Here is a 21,301-nt window from a genome sequence, read left to right as displayed (position 1 = left end):
ATTACATGACTCAAATGGAATAATGGAGCTTAGAATTAACGGTTAGTGTTATGAAAGAAAGATTTCCTCTAGGGCAAGCTACAGATATGCTTTTTAAAAATCATTACAGCATTAAAAACTGGGCAGACGCTAAAGAATCCTAAAGAACTAGTGGGAACTGGTGAAAAGCAAACCAAAAATAAACAGGGGGAAAAAAAGAAGATATGTTTCAAGGCACTTACGTATTGCTTATTAAGAAGAGAGATTGACCTTAAGTGCTGCATTTGCGTGCAACCTGTGAACACAGTTCTGCTGTCGTACAATGCAGCCAGAGCTCTCAGTAAGCATCATGGAATGCAATCAGATAGACACAGGCACAAGAACAGTTTGGGGAATATTAACTTAAAAAAAAAAAAAATTAAAAAGAATCATCAAACAGAAAAAAACCCCTCACTATGGAGAAAGCTGAGAGTAACCACTTGACTGCATCCAGCACCTGGGTCTCAAATCAGCAGACAAGGACAGTAGGAACAGACTGGCAAGTGTATTGCCAGAATTAATTAAAAATCCCAACCTGAACCAAACAACAACGAAGAAAAAAATAAAAATAATTAAAGAAGCTAAGAAAATATCTGCGTCTCCTGGGCAGAAGTTTTGCTCTTGGCTGGAGACGCAGCTCGTTGTGACTTGTACTAAGGTATGTGAACTCCTACCAGGATGTGTTTATCCGTGGAGCTGTGCTTTGGAAGTCAGACCAGGACACTGGACAGGTACAGAGAGGTCACCCTTGGCTTCACCCCATTCCCACGGACTGGCCACGCTCCCGGTGGGAAGCCAGGACACCCTGGTGTCTGTCACTGCCACTCAGACCTCAGCTCATCACACAAAGGGGCAGCTGCTCTCTCTCCGTTCCTCAGCTTCAGTTTGGCATCACGAGTCCCCAGTCACCCAAGGAGGAATCCTGAAACAGCTAGCAGTGAAAATTGGAAATAAATCCCTGCCTTTCAGCCTCCTAGAGCCTTCTTTCCTTAGTCATGAGAAGGATGGATTTTAGTGTACTGATTCTTAAATTTGTGAAAACTTGCGCTAAGTGCTGCTGTCGCATGTTAAAGAGACTGTAAATGAAATACATAAGTTCTAAAACATCATGCAAGAAATGTGGTTTCACATCTTACAGTCAAAAATCCTACTAATGAATTAATACAAGCACACTGAGGTGTAATATTGGGAACATACCTTTAAAGTCGGAACTCCTCTCCCCCATCCCTCCCTCCCCCAAAATCAGAAAAGTAATATTAATTAAACTTAAGAAGTAATGAATGCACCATTAAAGTGTCATCAAAAAGATGCTGACCTAAGACAAAAGTTCAATGATACACAATACGGTCAAAAAAGTCTTCAATCAATAATATACAGTATGACAACTACATCTTGTAAATTATACCCAATACTGCCGGCAGTCTATCCCTCTAAAGAATATTTGCCCCCTTTCATCCCTTCCTAACAATCAGATAATAAAATACAGCACCTATAAATAAGCAAAAAAAAATTATATATATATATATTTATATATATATATATATTCCGAAATCATCTATTGTTAGTTTTAAAGATATGGCAATAAAGGAGTCTAAATTAGCAAACTTGTAGAAGCCATAACTGATAAAACAGCTTATTGAAAAAAGGTGGCAGTAATGCACTCTATGTGTGCACAAGTACGTAAGAAAATACACAGACGTATAAAATTGCACGCACACACCCACGCACACACATCCTTCCACACGCCTCTATGCTCACGCATATACATATAGACAACAGGAGGAGTTAGAGACAAGTTAGAATTGGATTTGTACTTTGATCAGCCCTAACCTGTGCATAAAATAATGGGAAAAGGCTGTATTTCTGCAGGGCAGAACGGGCCCAACTGGGATTCGAGAGCACGAAGGTTTTGGTTTCGATCTTGGGCTGCTTCCACCCCGGTAAGAGCCCGTCTGGTCATTGCCATGTACTCTTTATCCACGCAAAAGAAAGGAGCTTCCCACGACTAAATCGTATTTAAAATCAGTGCTCGTGGTGGGAAGAGAGTCAGTAAATGGCCACCAACAGCAGGAAAAGGGCTGGGTCTGCAGCAGCTCCAGTCCCTCTTAGTGGTGTGTGACAGCAATCGGACACGTGAACTGCGTTCCCAAGGATTCCAGGTAAGCTGAATGTTCGGGATACGGGCTAGGCCCCCAAGGAGCAGGCTGAAATGTTACTGGCCAACGTTTTTGGAGCGATCTGTCTTTGCTGAAAGGAAATCCTGTACACTTATGAACCAAGTGAAATGATCAAGTACATGCTGCTTCTAAGTTGTCTCCTAAAACCTCCCAGATATGAGGTCTGATCAGCGTGCTCTGTGGTTAGAGGTTAAAAAGCAGATTATAAAATACCTAGATTCAGATTTTTTTTTTTTGTCCTGATTTGGCCTAAAATGGAGTGTATTAAACAAATTCTGGGCTGCAAAAGACCAGAATCAGTTAAAGCTATGAAACAATGTGCACTACGTGTCAATATTCTATTTCACTTACAAGAAAACACTAAGTCAGCTACCACAAATTAAGATATTTTCCTGATGTGACTTTTTTTTTTTTGTTTTGTTAAAAAATATGTGGAGTAAATGTGTTTTTTTTTTTTTAATTCAAAGTTTCAAACAACAAGATTCTTTTCTTTTCTTGAAAATATGTAGGAATCCAAACTAGTGTGTTTAGAGTCGGTTGACTGTGCAATCTCTTAGTGGCAACTGAACAGCTACAAAAAACTTTCTTTTTTTTTCTTTTTCTTGAAAAATCTCCCCTTTTTTCCTGGTTTAAGAAGATAATAGTGTATTATCGCTCTGTAGCCATTAGATGGCAGATAAAAAGCCCCCTTTTAATATGTGGGTTTGATTTTTTTTCTTAAGATTTTTTTTTTTTTAGGTTTTTTTTTTTTTTTTTCCTGTTTTTCATTTTTTTAAAGCCCCACACCAAAGAGGAGGGCACAAGGCAAAGCTGTATGAGTTATTCCAGAAATTGTGGAAATCACTTAGGGCAATAATAAAAACACTTCAGGGTACAAAAAAGCTTGACTACACATTTCAGTTTTCTTCCTCGAAAACACAAACATAAATTGGGCTTAACGCTCCTTTTTTTTTTTTTTTTTTTTTGATTTCTATATGCACCTTGGCCTATGGCGTTTTTGCCCTGTGGCCCGCAGGGCGGTTAAGTGCGAACACAATAAAACCAGTAGAGGTCCAGTTTGACTTCCCAGCTCTCCCGAGTTGGGCCAGTTTAATCTCAAAACTCCCACTCGACGGCCTCTTCCCGACTCGCGGCCTTCTCCAAGCGGTGGATGATGTTGTTCAAGTTGGCCGCTTTCTTTTTCCTCAGGGAGCTGTCTCGCGTGTTCCTGGAGCTCGCCGCCTCCGAGAAGCCGAACAAGCTCTGCAGAGAGTTGGCTTTCTGCGAGCCTGAGGCCGGCGTCGAGCTCGTACTTGGCACACTGGAGATTTTCTCTGAACTTTCTTTTGACTTGTAGGAGCTCTCCCCCGTAAGGACTGAGGTGGAGGCAGCTGAGGTAGAGGCATCCCCTTCCGTGGCAGAGTTTGGCAGTGTCTCCAGAGCGTCTCCCGGGCGCTGCGGTGCCGGCGGGGAGCTCTGGCGCGGCGCTCTGAGCCGGCCCTCGTCGTCGGTGTCCTCCAGGCTCTCGGGCTCCGCTCTCTCCGAAGGCCTGGCGCCTCGCAGTGCCTCTTCCCCCGCCTCGAAAGCCGGCTCGGCGGGCCCTCCCTGAGACTTGGCGGCCGCATTGCTGAACTCGTCCGCCTCCGGGCCGCTGGGCTTGCCGTCGGGAGGGCCCTCCGCGTCCACGCCGTCGCAGCTGTCCCCCTCGGAGCTGTGGGCCGCCCTGCTGCTTCTGGCTGAAGGGGAGTCACTCGACCCGGCCTGGCTCTGGCTCCCGGCTTGGATCTCCTCGATGAACAGCTCCCGGCGGATGCGGGACCTAGGAGACAGGGGAGAGAGATGTGAGTCTGCCGGGGTGCCAAGGAGACGCCCACCTCTGCTTAAAAGGCCCTTTCCATGTCACTAAAGATGCCCTTTTGTGGAATCACTAAGGCTGGAAAGGTTTTCTGAGACCATCAACTTCACTAAAGATGCCCCTCAGTGGAATCATTAAGGCTGGAAAAGACTTCCTTGACCATTGAGTCCAATTCCCAACCTGGTACCACCAAACCCTACCACCAAGTGCTGCACTGACTCCTCGTTTGAACGCTTCCAGGGGTGGTGACTCCACCATTTCCCTGGTGAGAAGTTAGTATTTTTAACAAAAAATATGAATACAGTTTTAGGAGATCCATACTAAAGTGGAAACAATTCAGATTTCTACTAGAAATGAGCTGGTCTGCCTAAACAAAAAATGAAACCAGGAAAAAGCTGGACAAGCCCCTTGGTGTTCTCCTGGACAGGGAGGAGCGATGAAGATGAAACCAAGCCCATTGTGCTGAAAGCGCTGTGAGAAAGCCCAGCCTGTGACAGGCTGCCAGTCCATGAGCTAGTCTGACTTTTGCCTCATTTTTTATTTAAAAAATCAATTTCACAACATGAACAGCGACAAGCCAAGCAGTGCCTTTCATAGGAATGACTGCACTCCATGTGGGGGTAGAATTGCCTGGTGTGCAAGGATACCCCAAACACACCATCTCTGCCATTTAACCCAGGCCTTCCTCCCTCTTCCTTCTCTGTTTAGGAGTTCCCAAAATCCTCACAAGTACAGAAAAGTTTATGGAAAAACCTTAGGGTCTGGAGTAACCCTTTCTCTGTTCTGCTGCATCCATGAACACCATTTAAGTCCTAATTTATAACCAAGAGGGAGCCTCAGTGATCCAGGGTCAGGGCTGGGTCCACAGGCCTGGGGAGAGTTTATCAAGACTTACTATTTTTCAGAGTGAAGATAAAAAAACTCTTGGTTTCAGCCACAGGGAACTGCCAAGGGGCCTGCAAACCACACGTGAAACGCTGTCCCAGCACTGATGGCTGTAAGGATTTCCTATTTTTCCTTAACTGTGCTATGGAAGACAGCACACAATGGAAAAACATTCGGCTAAACGGAGAACACCACCTGAATACTGCTTTTGAAGCTAATGATCTTATTGACTTACTTGAAATGCAACAGAGTATTTCAGCAGTACTCGCTGACTCCACACTTTTGAAGGATTTAGGGGGTCTGTAATTTTCCCTAGGAGAATATTATTCACCTAACAGAAGCCCACAGGTGCTAACATTAATTTTCTATTACCATTAACTGCATGCATCCTGCAACATCGATTATCAGGCTCTATTTATGCCTAAAATCTCCCTTCATGGACATTGATCCAGAATCATGGTGCTTCTGTAACATTGCCCAGCTCAGGAGAGGAGGCTGGTAAGAGCTGTGTGCCTGTATGGCATTTAAAATAGCTCAGCTCCAGCAGGTACTGAACCTTGCTGAGAATCTGACCACAGCTCTACAAACATCAAACCCATGTCTGTGGAAATCCCTGGAATTCACACCCAATATATTGCTTCTGGAATCTGGTCTGACTCCTGATTAACATAGTAATTAAATTCTTATGGTAAAGAAGAACTGGTGACAGCAGCTAGAGGATTCCAGAGAGCATTCCTCCACACACCCTGTTGGCTTTCACCACTGGAACTCAAAGCATCAGAGATCTCCTGGGTGTTTGCTGCAGCTCCCTGGACAAGCCTTCAAGCAACATCAAAACAAGCACAATACAGAGTTCATTGAAAAATACATTCAGAATTTAGGGTCAAAGAATGCTGGATTACAATTCCAGAAAGTCTGGTTTCGTTCCTGATGCCTCTGTAGTATCATCTCTGTGGCCTGAATTTGTGTGTCAGTTTCCACAGGTGAAGTGGGATAGAAATTCCTCCCTCCTGCTTTATTTTTGTACCATTCTTAAGACATCAAAGCCTCAAACTCTGATGTGTCTTGTATGTGCTTCACTAGTATAAAGCAAGGGATATTTATTGTATATTCTGAGAGCTCTGTGACTGGTATGAATGCAAAGCCATAGACTTGGAGAAGTTTGCAGACATGTTGAAATCCTTTATACCCATTTATATTCTGAAGTGAATTATTTCTTTGCCTGCTGAGGATATTTTTTTCAGTGTTTCTTTTTGCTGCAGGAAATAAATGCTAATGCTGGCTTTCCATCTGGTGGATATGAAGGTAGATCCTGCTGTAGCAACCACCTTTGGAAAGTGAGATTTGGGCTGAATCTGAAAGGAAAAGCATCACTGCAACAAGATTCCCAAGAGACAGCAAGACAAACTTGTCCAAATCTGTGCCCTTTCTTACCTAAAGCTACAGAAAAATTAGTATTAGATCACAAGCAGATGTTCTGAGATGTGGAACTGCTTCTGTATAAAAAACTTTTCAGTTTGGAAAAAAAAAGGCTAAGGGAGAGTATAGAAGAGATTAATAAAGTCAAGTGTGGCCTAGAGAAAGACCACCCATTTCTGATAACATATGAGCTGCAGAACAGTCAGACCCTGCTCCCCTCACACAACATGGAACCTGTCCCTCTTCTGCAACACCCTACACATGATTTAAGATAAATTCATGCATGACAGCTAAGAAAGTTATTGTCAAGGGGAACAAAAAATAGATTTGTGTTTCGATTTTTCAGTGCTCAGAGCACACAGGGCTCCAAACAGGCTTGAAACAGCTCTGGAAAGCCCTGGAGTCGCAGCAGCACATCTGGGAGCCGGCCCAGATCACTCAGCCTTGTGCTGCCCCCAGCCCCCAGTTTGCAGGGTTTGATTTTGTGTCCAGCTGTCAGCACCTCCTCCCCGGGAAGGTGGGGCTGAAGGCAGCGATCACCGCGGGCTGGCGGCGCCGCACGCCCAGGCAGGGATCTCGTGATAATGAGGGAGGTGACACCTGCCACCAGCGCTCCCGCGCTCGTCTGCCCAAGTGAGAACAGCACATTTTGCTGTCAGGCCGAAGGGAACATATTTTCATAGGCATCCCTCCAACTTGTGTATAATTGCCTGCAAGTGGGAATTGGAAGAGGCCCTGCATTTGGAGAACTCTGAGCGGTGAAAAGAGGCTGCATCTGTACTGAATTCAAGGCAGTGAAATTCAGTGTAAATATGATTACTCCATTTTTAAAAATTGTGTATTGTTTACTATAAACATTATTTAACTATTGTGTGCAATGTTTCTGAGATAGCTCATTAAACTCTGCTGCTTTTCCTTCAGCAACTTCCCCAGTAAAAGCTGAGAAGGGCCAAAGTGAAAAACTGCCCTTTAAATGTTAGCAGTTTTTAAAAACAAACAAGTTTAGCAATCTGGACTAATTAGGAACATTACTGGCTCCGAGTGAAGGAGCAGAATAGTATTAAATCTGGTAGCTTAACTGTACCTGTTCAATATTCATTAGCACAAATTTCTTGGAGAAAAGTCTGCTGCATTAATTAGGACTTCCAATCCCAAGCATAGTTGATAATATGTTTATTCAAATCCTTATAATTCTTATGTGCTGTTCCACCTTGTCTCCTTTTATCGCTGCCTCTAGGCCAAAACCTACTTCAGGGGTTCAAATGTGGAGAAGGTTCCTCCTCAAACAAGAAAGGAACTGAACAGACCAACATTTTATTTCAGTGGGACTTGATGATTTAATCATAACAATGACATAAATCAAAGAATTTTGGAATGGTTTGGGTTGGAAGGGACCTAAAAGCTCACCTTGTTCCACCCCCTGCCATGGGCAGGGGTATCTTCCACTGTCCCAGGCTGCTCCAAGCCCTGTCCAGCCTGGCCTTGGACACTCCCAGGGATCCAGGGGCAGCCACAGCTTCTGTGGGCACCCTGTGCCAGGGCCTCCCCACCCTTAGAGGGAACAATTTCTTCCCAATATCCCATCCATCCCTGCCCTCTGGCTGTTTAAAGCCATTCCCCCTTGTCCTGGCACTCCAGGACCTTGTAAGAAGTCCCTGTCTGTGGCCACATCTGACTTCAGGGTTATTGGTTCCCTGTCCTTCAGGACTCCACGAAGCTTCCCAGAAACACAGCACAAGCACTGTGCCTATTTTCAGAGCTCAGTGACTCAAGGCCTAAAAGAAAATCCTCTTTTCCTTCTGATGCAGGAAAATGACACAATGAAAACAGGGCAGTTCTGATCCAATAAAGGACATTTCTGAGTACCCCCCACCCAGTGACCCAGGGAGAACACCCACCACATGCCTGACACGTGTCTGTGTGAGTCAGACAGAGCAGCCTGGCCTACTGCAGTGGGTTTATAAATATTCATCAGTGGACATCCCTACATCCACACCCACCCCAAAAGCCAGACTTTCCATTTAAAAGCACTACTCCCATCAATATGTGAGCATTGCTGCTCCTCAGGGATGACTTAAAATCAGCGTGGAGCATTTAGCACCGTGTTAGTGAGAGCCTCCCTGCCGTCAAAGCTGCTTGTTTTACACAACCACCCGCCACAGCACCTGCCAAAGCCAAGCCAGCACATCCCTCAGGAGCAGGGGAGCTCACACACCTGTAATTGTGGAACCAGTTGATCACGGTGCTGGTTTTCAAGTTGAGCTGCGTGGCGAGTTCCTCAATGGTTTTTGGTGATGGGTATGGCTTTTGCTGGTAGGCTCGTTTGAGAGCTTCTTTCTCCTCTGGTGCCAGCACCACCCGGGGCTTCTTGAGCTGGTGCTGGGGCTGGGGGCTGGCACCCTGGCTGTAGTCGATGCCAGCGGACGAGGACTCACAGGACTGGCTGTCGCTGACGGAGCTGTGCCGCCGTTTCATGTAGGCTGAAAGAGAAGTACGTTGGGTCAGCCCTGGCTGAATACAAATGCAGAATCAATGGATGCACGAGCTGAGGGATGATAAACACGGGGACAGCAGGTGGGAGATGCAGGGATGGGCTGCCAGAAGGGGATGGGAAGGATGGGGCACCACCAAAGACCAAAGACGGGGAGGATGCAAGGGAAGAAAAGAGGAAAAATCAGTTGGAAACCTGCCAGAGTTTTCTGTCTTTACAATGAAGGTGGGACACCAATGACAGGGTTCAGTTCACATGACTCATTGCAGATTCACTCCTTCAAGAGGAGTGAACTCCCACATAAGGTCTTGACTGGGACAGTTGTGCTTCATTTTGACTGAAAGGGGTTTCGTGGTTAAAACACTTGAGGTGTACACAGAGCTCTCTCTGACACTAAGGAAAATACGACTGTGGAAGTGGAGCTGCAGCATTCCCAGCCTTCCCAAGCCATCTCCAACACACGATGGCGCCTGGAGCTCAGAGATTCCAGGGATGGGCTGAACAACTCGTCAGGCGTTTGCTGCCTTTCCCTACAGCTCTCTGCTGTGGCAGTGACAGGTTATGAAAGAAAACCAGCCCCCAGCACACTCCTCCCCTACAAAAAGCTCATTCCAAAACACAGACACTTTTAAAAAAGCTCTCCCTGCACTGATGGGCTTGGTGAGGCTGATGGCAGGAGCCTGTGATCCTGCCACTGACCCTCCTCCCTGACCAGGAGTGAATTATCCTGGCAAATTCCACAAGGAAGGAGTCCCAGCAAAGGCTGTCACTGACTTGATTGATTTACACTGGGCATGGAGAGGTGGGATTTACTGCACCTGGCAGTACCATGCACAAGCATTACTAATGAGGGGGATGAAAACAGCAACTATAGATGAATCTTGTCAATAAAATATTTAATTGCCTGTTAAATACCTTCTAGATATTTAAGAGTTTACGTATTCAAGAGCTACAATTTGATAACCTCGGGTATTAAGTTCCAGATTACACCAGCCTGACATCAATCTAGGAGGCATTAAATCTCCAGGAGCCAGGAGCTCTGGTTGGAACCAGGGACACTGTGGGGCCAGTCACACTGGTCAGCAACCAAATTCTTCAAAAATTCAATTTTTCTCTCCCCACAGCTCTGCCTTCAGGCTGAGGCTGCACAATGAATAAAAATGCAGTGCAATCAAATAAACTGCAGTGTTCAAACCCCAGCCAACGTCTCCTGGCAGGGCTCCCTCCAGGACTGGCTGGGTTTTCTGGCTCCAGTGGGTTCCAGCACCCTGCCCTCTCCATTGTGCCTCCAGTGGGACCTTTGGCATTGTGGCTTTACTATCATGGAAGTGAATTCTGAACACACTCTGTAACCTTTGGGGGTATCTGCATGGCCCACATTTTGTTTTTCCTGAATATGACAGATTACCTGTGGATTGCCTACTGTGTAAGATCACTGATATGGAACACAACGTGAGTTGCTCGTGATCCATCACTCTGACGTGATACAATCCTGCACACATTTGAAAGAACCATAAAAAAAAAATGGTGTGTTTTTTTTTTTAAAAAAATCTCCTTTAAAAATCCACTTATCTAAGTTGCTCCAACCAGATGTAAAACTGCAAAAAATCTGCATTATTTCAAGGTGACCCATTGGCCTTATTTTTGCAGCCTTCAAGGAACTGTTACAACCCTTAACTATGGAATTAATCATTCCAGCAAGATAATCTCATATTTCTGTAAGGTGTTTAATCTCCAAACTCCTTGCTGGATGTTATTTCCAAATTGCATTGACATGCAAACTACAGCCAAGGCTCCCTTGTTTCCTTGCCCAGCAGAACCAAGAGGCTGCAGGACAACATCCATCACCTCAGCAATGGGCAGCAGCTTCAGGGAGGCCACGAGACAAAACAGAACCTGGCATGGGAGATGTGAAAGGTGCTCAGACCACCTCTAACTGGAGTTTCTGGAATTTGGTCAGGTGACTGAGTCAGCAGGAGACACACAGGGACCAGGATGGGCTGGGTCTCCCTTTGTCTGCTCTCCAAAGGATGGGATTTCTGGTAGGGCAGAGCTCCTGTCTTAAACAGCAAAGGACAATCCGGAGCTGTGAGAGCTTGGAATAAAAATGTCATTCCTTCCTCTGCTCCTGTAACCTCACACTGGGATCACAAAAGGTGCACTGGCTGAGCTGGGTTGCTCTCATGTCAATGGAACAAATTTTATATAAGCACATATTTAATTAAAATACAAATGAAGAAGAGGATGTCCCACTGTTCTGTCACAGCAATTGTTTTCTGGAGGATAATCTATTATCAGGACATATTTCCACTGGGCCAAAGGCAGAACTAGGACTCAGAATGACATTTTAAAAAGCTTTTCCATTTTAATTTTTCTTTTTAAACATATATTCTGTGTGCAGACAACATAAGGAGATCATTCAGCACATCTGCAGTGACAGCAAGGCTCAAACTGGAATCCAAGTTGTGAATACACTTTATTTTTGGAGAAGCTTGATTTTTTTCTGTGACCAGTCTCCACTTCTCAGGAGACATATTAAAAAAAAAGGAAAGCCAGCTGTACTTTGGGCAAAGGTCTAAATCTGGGTCTGAGGCTGAGTTACACCTTTCCCCCCCAGCATCCACGTGTCCTTCTGGAAAGAGTCCCCAGCGTGTGCCCAGCTGTGGATGCCACAGACACCACTGCACAGCTGCCCACTGAGATAAAACAGAGCCCCTTTTAATATAATTTTAATCTTATGTAGTATTGAACAAGATTATTAAAAAGTGAAATAATGGGGAAATAAAGGGAATTCAATTTTCTTCTGACAGCAGTGCTGTTCTGTGAGGAGTGTGATGCTCCAGCAGCCCAACACCCCAGAGGTTATGAGAGGAATGAACTCTTCCAAGGCTGGAAAGGTGTGCAAAATGTCTCAGCCTGGTGAGCAGGAACCCCCAGCTCCCTCCAAAGAGCTTGGTTAATGTACATTGTAAATTTTCAGAACCCCTTAAAAGGGACATTTATAGCACAAACTTCAGACTGGCAGAACAGAAAAAAAAAAAAAAGAAAAAAAAAGAGATATGCAGCTCACCTTTATCATAATTATTAATTTACTCTCTTAATAAAATGTGGCAGAGAAATAATTGATAATAATGTTTCACTGGAAGCAGACCCACTCACATTGTTCTTTAACTGACATTAGCTGAAGGGAAAGTTAAATTCTTAATGTGGCTCTGAAGCAATTTAAAAGGTTAAATCACAGGATCCTTACCTGCATGAAAGGATTTTGCAGAAAATACAGGGTTGAATTCACTTTAGACTGCTCTGCTCTGAGGACAGCACTTGCACAGTTCAGGAGCTCAGTGCAGAGTCTCAATGATTTATGGCCTTATCTCTATTCAGATGCCATCTACAGACCATATGTATCGCTCACTATTTGATAAGAATCCAGTTTAGAAAATAGTTTTGAAAGGATATTGCCAGTACTACTTTTAAATTATTTTTATTTTATTTTGCTGCATTATGGGCAATATTCTCTGTGAGGCTATAAAAATCCAGCTAGTTGACAATTTTATTCCTGCCATGTTTCTAATACAGCAAAACCCCTCACGATTCCCTTTGGTTTACAGTTGTAAGTGGGAAACCCAAGTGGATTTTACTCCCCATGGAAGATCATGCACAGTTTGTGCTAAGATACTGCACTGCTTTATATTACACTGGTTACTGTGACAAGGGTTTGAATTTCTTCTTAAAAACCTGCAAGACTATAATTTTCCCAGAAGCTCCCTCACTGCAATTTTAAATATAATCACCAAGTTCTTGATCAAATGTGTAAATGCTTTCAGAACATCAGTCAACAGCAGAGCTTTCAGTGTACACGATTAATGATGTCTGTGCTAATAATCATTAAGGGGTAGCTCCAGAGATGTATATATCATTAATTAGTTAACTGCTGATAATGGCAGCCCACAAGTCTCTCTTGTAAAATCACACAAACATACTAAAAACAGGGCTCTGAATAACCACTGGGTTTTAGTGATGAATTTAAAAGGGAAAGAGCTGGATAGATTTGCAGGATGTACTCCCTACTAAGATACCCAGTAACAACTCAGACCACTCACAAGTGACCCTGTTTTATGTGAGCAAAACACACAAATTTCAGTGTATTAACACAATCACCTTCCCCCTCCCTATAAAGGCTACAAATATCATTATTCTGCAATAGCCTTTTATAAAGGCTGCATTTTTCTCTCTTCCCAGCAACCATCAGTGCAGGACTGGCAAGGAACTTTCCCAGGAATCAATGCACAGTTCTTCCAGCCCAACATCTGTGCCCAGCTGCAGCACTATTAACTAATAACCCAAAGCCAGCTCCCAAACTCACATTTCTCATTTGGTAAGGCAAGTTATCAGTGATACACCAGTGCCTCAGTAATTATTCTATAGGAGAAAACAGCAATGATTCCCTAGCAGCTGGTGAATATTTAGGGTTTGGGGTTGGCTTTTTGTTGTGTGGGGTTTTTTTCTTTTTATTTTGAGACATATCTGCTAGAGCAAGCATCAAATAAAAGCCCCAAAAAACCTGCTGTGAAATCCTTTTGCATAACCCTCATAACACTGGATCAATCAATGCTGCCTCTCCACTATTTCTGGAGGGTTATAAAAGCCAGGCTGATCTTGGGAAGAGGAAGGCGTGAGTCAGCACTCTGCTCCCGGTTACCTTTTTTCTCCATGCGCTTCATATCCATCAGCTTCTCCACGTTGTTGGGATCGTTGAGCCACAGCTGCATGCGGACAAAGGGTTCCCTTCCCTTCAGACTCAGCTTGTGCCAGGGCTTGGGGCGAGCCAGCAGGTCAGAGACAGAGCCTTGTGTCAGCCCTAGGATTGTCTCCCCGAACAAACGCTGACCTAATGCGAAATTGAGAAGCGCATGAATTGGCTCAGCCGAGACACGGAAAAGAACACGAGATCATTCCTCAATTACTCTCACTTCAGAACTGCTCCAAAACCCAGAAGAAACATTTAGGAGAATAAATGCTCTGCCCCCCACTAGAAGGGTAAATATTGAGCTTTACTTTAATCCTCAGGATCTGCCTGGGATAAAGGGAGGAGTTTGACACGTTTGGGGAGTGGGACCTTACAGTGAAACAGTGTGCAAAAATAAAATTAGGAGAGGAAAAATAAACTGAACTTCTAGCTAAGCAGGCAACCAGTGAGAGCAGTGAGGCTACTTAGCTCTTATGCAGGAGGGCAGTGCCACAGCTTTGTTCCAACAGGGCAATCCAAACATTTCCAGCAATCAGTGAACCAAGAGCAACACAAGCTCCCCCTTCAGCAATGGCCATATAAATGTCCTCACAGAAACATGTATGGAATTTCTGTGCTGTACTATCTGTGGGGATCTAACTGTGCCTTACCCACTAGAGATAATCAGAATTTGCAATACAATTTTTGTTTTACAATCTCTACGGTATTTCTAGTTAAGAATACTTAATTTTTATTTCTCTTACAAAATGCTGTCATCTGGCAGGGTAAAATCTGCAAATGCTTTACAGTGTACAGTGCTTGTATGTGCAATGCTGACAATGATGTTAATATGGGAAAAATCTAACTTATCAAGGATTGGGGAAAATGCCTGTGCAGCTCAAACCCAACCACACAGCTGGTTTTCTAACCCCCTTCACCTCAGTGTTCCTCCTCAGCTGAACTGCCTCAATACCAACTTCTGCTACAGGAGAGAGCCTGGAGTCATCTGAGTCATCAGGATTTAAGATACAAGTGCTGCTGTCATGGGATTTCAAGGTAACCCAAAGATCTTTCCACAGCCCCCAAATTTGGGCCTCAGGGTTTTGTGTCTGATCTGCAGCTTTTGAGTGCCCTCACTAACACACAACAGAATATTCTCCCTTCACATCCCAGCACCTGGAGCCAGTGGTAACCAACAGATCCCTAAGGGACAACGGGGATGAGTGGTGGCTTCTGACCCCATAGCTCTGCAAGACAAGCCTAAAAAAAGCACCAGCAGCTCTTGCCTTCACAGCTTTCCCTGCTCCAAACACAGACAGCTCATGGCAAATATCTGCTCTGCAGACCCATCCCCTGTGCTTGACTCCAAGATTCCCCTCCTCCATCTCTTTAAAAACATCCCAAGACTTTTGCCCTGATGGGTTTGGGGTTTTTTTTCCTGTATGGGAAGAGGAGGGAATATGGGACCAGTCAAAAGCTGCAGAACATCCCACTCAGATGTGTGGGGCAGGTGGGGCTGCAAAGCTTTCAGAGGAAGCAGCTGAGATCATGGGAAGCAGAGAGGGGAAAGGAGAATAGGGCTTAACATGACACTCTGCTAATAAGCTCTAAAACTAACCTTAAAACAGTTCTTACAGACTGAACAGAAACCTGCATTCAAAATACACTCCAATCCCTGAGTAACAAGACTTTACACTACCCTCGATATCAGGAAAATCAGACAAAAGAGGTAATTCAGGGGCAGTTTTATCAATTCTATCTTCATGTTTTTATCACATGTATTGCTGGGGTAACCTGCTCCCTGTTTGTATTTAAAAACATCAGCAAGGCCTCATCCATTTCCCTGTAAACCTGCCAGCTACTAACAAGATAACACAGTTACTTTAAAAATCTGTTATTGTGTTGCCACATGAACAGGAATATGGGCACAGATTTGCAAAAGGGTTGGGAATGAGCAGTGCTGGCAGTGCTGCTGAAGGAAATGAACTTCAAACTACGGCCTAAAAATTAAAAATTCAAACGTGGAAGGAGGTAACATCATGTTCTCTAGGTGTTAAGAACAAAGCTAAAGATGTTTGTGCTGTCTATTTTATGTCAGGATATGGCAGGACAGGAGAAAACACCTGAAAGGCTCCCAAGCTAAGGGGGAAGGTGTCAGAAATCATCCTTGGGGGTAGCAGGTGTATCACGCTCCATCTTCATCAGAGCACTATTAATAACAGGAATATTTTTAAGCACAGGTTTCCTAAAACTCCTCCCCATCCTTCATGCCTGTTCCCACTGATTTGGATCCTAATGGATAAAATTGTGGTGGTTTCATGGATAGTCTTGACCCTTCCTACAAAATGCCCCAAACAGCTGAGTGCATCTGCTCCCCTCTGTGTGGCCCAGCAGGGAAGCACTGAGGACACTCTGACTTTTGGGGCTCAGAACATCAGCTGCACCTCAGTGTGAACACTGCCAGCATCGTGTGCTGAAGCCACAGAACCTTCAGAGAATGGTTTGGGTTGGAAGGGACCTTAAAGATCACCCAGTCCCAACTCCTAGTGAAAAGAACACCTTCCACTCTCCCAGATTGCTCCAGCCCTGTCCAACCTGGCCTTGGACTCTTCCAGGGATCCAGGGGCAGCCACAGCTGGGACCTCCCCACCCTCACAGGGAACAATTCCTTCCTAACATCCCATGTGAACCTATTCTGTTTCACTTTGAAGCCATTCCCCTGACTGGTGATGGGAGGAGAGACCAACCCAGCTGAGTCTAAATTGTTCTGTACACCTGTGGTCCTCACTGGCTGGTGACACTGGGACACCTGAGCCACCACCAGTTGCCTATGACAGGTTCACAAGGCCCAGTGGCCTAAACCAGAGAAACCTGTGCACCAGAAAACCTGGTGCACTAGCACACTGAGGGCACAAAAGGAGACATTGAAACTGGTTCCACACCTAATGCAGAGTTTGGGGCACCTTTCCTGGCTCTTCTGCTGCTTTTTAGGCTTGTCAGCCACACTGTAGGAAAACAAAAATCATGGGAAATAAAAAAGACTAAGTAAAAATGGCATCAAAGCAAATGTAAACAAAAATACTTTTTTTTTTTTTTTTTTCAAACCTCTCTGGAATACCAGAGCAGGTACAGCACTCAATAGCATTTTGCCCAAAAACCAGGAGCTTGGATCTGCAAACCCTTACCATGATTTGGGGCTTTATCTCTACTGAACAAACAACCACCATCTGCCCAAGACAAATGCACGGGCAAGGAATTCTGCTGGGCTCAGTGGAACTCAATCTCATTCAGGGTATGTCAGTGATCAGGGCCATTTCCTTTCCCCCAAATTATGTTAAATGAGAACTTAGGACCTCCCCCATCCCAGTATTATTCCCCCTTAAAAAAAAAAATTAAGACAATAACACATTATTCTGTGTCTAGATAAAAAAAGGCTTCCTCACATATTAAAACAGAGGAGTTTTTACTTTTACAGTCATCATTGTCAGATGATAGGGCTAAAATTGTTCTCACATAAGTAACATCATCAGTCTAAATCTAAACTTTTGGTCCTATTTGTAGTGAAGGAACAGAAACTGGCACTTCTGGAGAGTACCAGACATTCCCCATGATGCCTAATGCAGGAAGGAGGAATCCCTTGCTAAGACCCAGAAGCAGGAGCAGGTAACACTGGGACAGCCTTACTGCCCTCCTGCCAGAGCCCTCAAAGGATCCCAGAAACATTTCCCAAAGCCTTGTGAGGGAAATAAGGGTTAAAGACATGAAGAATCAGTGATTTAGAGAAATAGTGATAGTATTAATGTGGACTTCTCATACTCACATCAGGTTACTCCCTGTGACTATTCCAAACAGTCATGACACTGAATTCAACAGCCAAAAACCCATCTGTAGGCAAAAGCAGCCTCAGCTTTTGCACATCTCTGAGCAGAATAACTGAGTGGCCCTGTGCACTTATCTCAGGCTCATCTAAATCTCAGCTGAGTCTGGATTTTCCCTCCCAGCTCTGCAGGGACAGCGTGCTCCTGCTTGTGGTGCTCCTCCCTCTCCAACCACACTGGGCTCCTCTACTTCACCCAAAATGGGCCTGGAATTTGCAAGTGTGGAGGGGAAAGAGCCTTTCCCCAAGGGGAGATCTCACTGGCTCTGGGGTTCTGGGGGTCCTGACAGCCTGCTGCACTCGGTTTTGTGAGGTGGGAGCAGTGCCTGGCTGCTGAGCCAGGAGCAGAGCTTAGGAAGAGCGAGGGTGTGATGACATTTCAAGTAGAGTGTGACAATCTGGAAGGAGTTTTCTACCAGTTTAAAAAAATTAGGTATCTTTTTAGCAAATTAAAGCTTAGAGCAGAATGAAACCCAGGCATTCTCATACCCATCTACTGTAGCTAACAATACATGAACACTTTGACACGATTTTGGTCAAAAAATGAGAATAAAGTGATTTACCAAGATTGTTGTCCGTGAGCACTTCCTTGACCCTCTTGGTGATGCCATAGGTGTCCAGCTCAGGGGACATGGCCACCAGTTCTTGGATGCTGAGTGCTGAGTGGCCAGAGAGTGGCAGAGGGGTCGTGGATTGGGATTCAGATGCAGGTGGCTCACTGGATTCCTGGGATTTGCCATCCTTACTCGTCTCGATGGGGGGACAGGGCTGCTGTACCAACTCAGTCAGGCTTTTCACTGATTCACTGGAACTCATGGGAGATTCAGGAGCAGGACTGCAACTGGCAGAAGTCTTTGGAGTACTTTCTGTAATTAAAAAAAAAAAAAGAGAAAAAAGTCCCCACTTTAGCATAATTGTAATGTTTTGATTGCAGGATATTTAACTTTCCTCCTCATTTATATTCTACCTACTTAAAGAAATGCCTAAGTATGCAAAATGCTACTTGCTATGACTTGGGTACTAAAAAGCCTCTTTTTCAAAACAAGAATTATTTTCTAATTTTATCTTGAGTCATCTCTGATTTTTTTATAAAGACAAGATGTACAAATACAAATAAAAATCAGGAAAAACTGAAGTGCAATAGTCTGTAAGTTTGCACACAATTTCCTTGGTCAGGAAATCTCAGTTTTGCTTGCCACAACATTTTTATATAAGGATGGTTTAAAAGCTACCATTCTAGACTGGTTTAAACCTCCTTCTGTGACTTGTAAGAACTATTTTGTTCTGTCAATGAAGGATTTTCTACAACTGATACAACTCTCTATCTCGAGAGTGTTATTGATTTCATTTTGTTTCTTATCACACACATCACAATTTTTGCAATTCTCTTTGTCCTGAAATAACAAGATTAAAATACAGTTTGTAATTATGTTGTATTAATTAAAGTGTTTGAGAATCCAAAATAAAGATAGTGAGTGGATCAGGAGACACCCAAATCTGTTATTGTGACACTTGGTTTAAAAGAAAGCTTTCCCAATCTGTTAATTTGCCAACAACAATAGGTTCTGTACAAAATGTTGTTTTCCCCCCAATAAATTTATCTCTCACAGAACGTACTGACTGAGGTTATTCAGAGATTCCAGACATCTGAGGGTACAGCCTGAACCTTTTTTAAAGCAACAACACAGAGGCAACATGGTTTACAAGAATAATTCAGGAGATAAGAAGCACAGGCGATTTCTCCATCCAGAGTTTTTCCCATTTCTGTGGGGCTGCTTCCTGCTCCTTGCTGTCTCCCACCCATTACTTGCCAGGGTTAATGACATGGATTCCAGCCTCATCCATGGCTTTGGCTCCAGCTGTCTGGAGGAAGCTGACAGAGCTCTCAGCTGCACAAAGAGGAGGCCAGACCCATCCAAACCCAGTCCCTCCAACAGAGCCCAGAGTTTTCTGAGCCCTGCAGAGCCATCACAGAGGATCTCAGGTCCCATCAGGCAGTGGCTGCCAGCAAACCTCACTGGTTTTTGAGTTTGTTACCCAGAATATTGTCAGATCGTTCCAGAGCATGCAGCCTGTGTAGTGTGGAAACACATCCCAAATATTGAAGGAAAGTATTACCACAGGAAAAGTCAGGCCCAAATAGAGCAGAGTGCAGAGGATAATGGTGTCTGTTGTTCAGGGTCCTGGGAGCTTTCCCATGCTGCATTCAAGAGCTTCCCTGACACTTGAAGTTGCTCTCTCAAACCTAAAAATCTGACTTTTTCCCTTAGTGCTTTACATGAGATGCAGAAGAGGAAGACAGAAAGGAGAGTGAGGTGCATGTAAATCTTTAAGGTAAAGTGGATCCTACAAATGCTCTTTCTTTTCTCTGCTCACCCTGGGTCGTCATACAACCGAACAGAAAATCTTGGAAATGTTATTTCTGTACCAGGAGCAGCAAAGGAATCATACTGTAAATTTGCCCTGATTCACCCAAGCGAGGGACCAATTTGGCAGATCATCCATCTTGCTCACTGTACACTGTCAGGGATGGCATGAATTCCCTACATGATAAACAGATTTCTTCTCAGGTCTGTGTCCTTTAACCCACAGCAAGGTCAAAATTATGGCTGCCTAGCTAATAAACTGCAAGGCACTCGTTCAACTTCCCTCTAATTTTGTCCCTTGTGCCAGCTTATACAAATCTTACTGAATAACTAGAGCAGCTGCAGATTTCCTATACAATTCCTCATCCGTGCGCACGGGAAAAAAAAAAAAAAGACAAAATAATATAAAAAAAAAACCCCCACCAAAAACCAAACCCAACCCAACCACACAGGACTAAACAAAAGCATTTCCTAATGCCTCCTTCTCCCTCTCCTTTCCCTGCCCAGCCTAATTATGAACACAACAAAGGTAATCTGTGTTATCATCTATCACTGAGATGCTCTCTGTTGCTCACATATTAGCTTATTTATTTTTTATATCACTTACCAAGAGCTTACTTGAATTTCATTTTTAAGACCAATCTGCTGCTCATTTACTCCAAAAGGTGGGATTATCTGAATCTAATTTTGGAAGGCAGTACAGATGACAAACTGCTTTTTTTCCCCACCAAAAGGCAAGTGTACAGTGATTTCAGGCGAGGCATTATGTACACGTACTACAAATAACTCAAAATATGTTCCCCATTCATTTTTAGCATTTTTCCCTTCTGGAAAAACATTTTCAAGATCACATAAATATTTGAGGAAAAGATCCATTATTTGGGAAAGTAAATTCAATAATCAAATAATGCAAACATTTCCTGTTAATCTACTTAAAAAATTAAATAGACATTTAGAGTACAAGTGACTGCTGACAGAACAAAGGGGAAAATTGACTGTATTCACTATTCCAGATTTAACTGTCAATCCACAGCCATTTCACATGTTTTATGAAATAATTTGTCTGTATTCATTTCTCTCAAGTTCCTCACAAGACAAAGACACAAATTCAGGATATCTGAAAAATATACATTAAGATTTCCAAAGCAGCAATTGAACATTTCCAATGAAAACAATACATTGAAAGCTTATTTCTTTAAGCTTTTTTAACCCCAGACTGCTCTGAAGAAGAACACTAACTTAAGAGAAATCCAGTTTTCTAAAAGTAATTTTCACTGGATGTTTTCAGTTTTGTGTTTAAGGAGAAAGGGACCATTTTGACAACATAAGTATAAAACTGCATTACAGAACAACCTGCAAACTCCATGGCCAGCATTTATTGATGAAATTACTTCAATAAATTCCAGGTAAACTTTGCTCTACCAAAAGGGTTTGCATCCAATTTAAGATGTGAAGTAAAAGCTCCAAAGCTTCAAAAATGAGGTGCTGGAAGAGATCAAGAGCATCAC

General features: G+C 43.8%; 1 protein-coding gene across 28 annotated transcripts in view; it reads right to left on the bottom strand.

Annotated features, from left to right (window-relative positions):
- Positions 1 to 21,301, bottom strand: part of CUX1 (cut like homeobox 1) — a 264,103-nt gene that overhangs the window by 26,764 nt on the left and 216,038 nt on the right. For 16 of the 28 annotated variants that reach the window (XM_086859038.1, XM_086859036.1, XM_086859051.1 and 13 more), the window contains 4 exons: positions 17,991 to 18,293; positions 13,524 to 13,712; positions 8,549 to 8,813; positions 3,252 to 3,993 (listed from right to left, as the gene is read on the bottom strand). The exons of 1 other annotated variant lie outside the window; for it this stretch is intronic. In XM_086859038.1, the coding sequence (XP_086715164.1) occupies positions 3,291 to 3,993; positions 8,549 to 8,813; positions 13,524 to 13,712; positions 17,991 to 18,293 (1,460 nt within the window). In that variant the 3' untranslated portion in view covers positions 3,252 to 3,290. Of the gene's footprint in view, positions 1 to 3,251; positions 3,994 to 8,548; positions 8,814 to 13,523; positions 13,713 to 16,492; positions 16,556 to 17,990; positions 18,294 to 21,301 lie in introns of those variants that run through there. 11 more of the 28 variants (XM_086859035.1, XM_086859033.1, XM_086859050.1 and 8 more) reach the window with 1 other exon arrangement.

Source organism: Cyanistes caeruleus, chromosome 21, assembly GCF_971803275.1.
Source record: "Cyanistes caeruleus chromosome 21, bCyaCae1.hap1.1, whole genome shotgun sequence".
Classification (NCBI taxonomy): Eukaryota; Metazoa; Chordata; class Aves; order Passeriformes; family Paridae; genus Cyanistes; species Cyanistes caeruleus.
The sequence above is the reverse complement of the archived record's forward strand: the minus strand, read 5'-3'. Positions and strand labels throughout refer to the sequence as shown.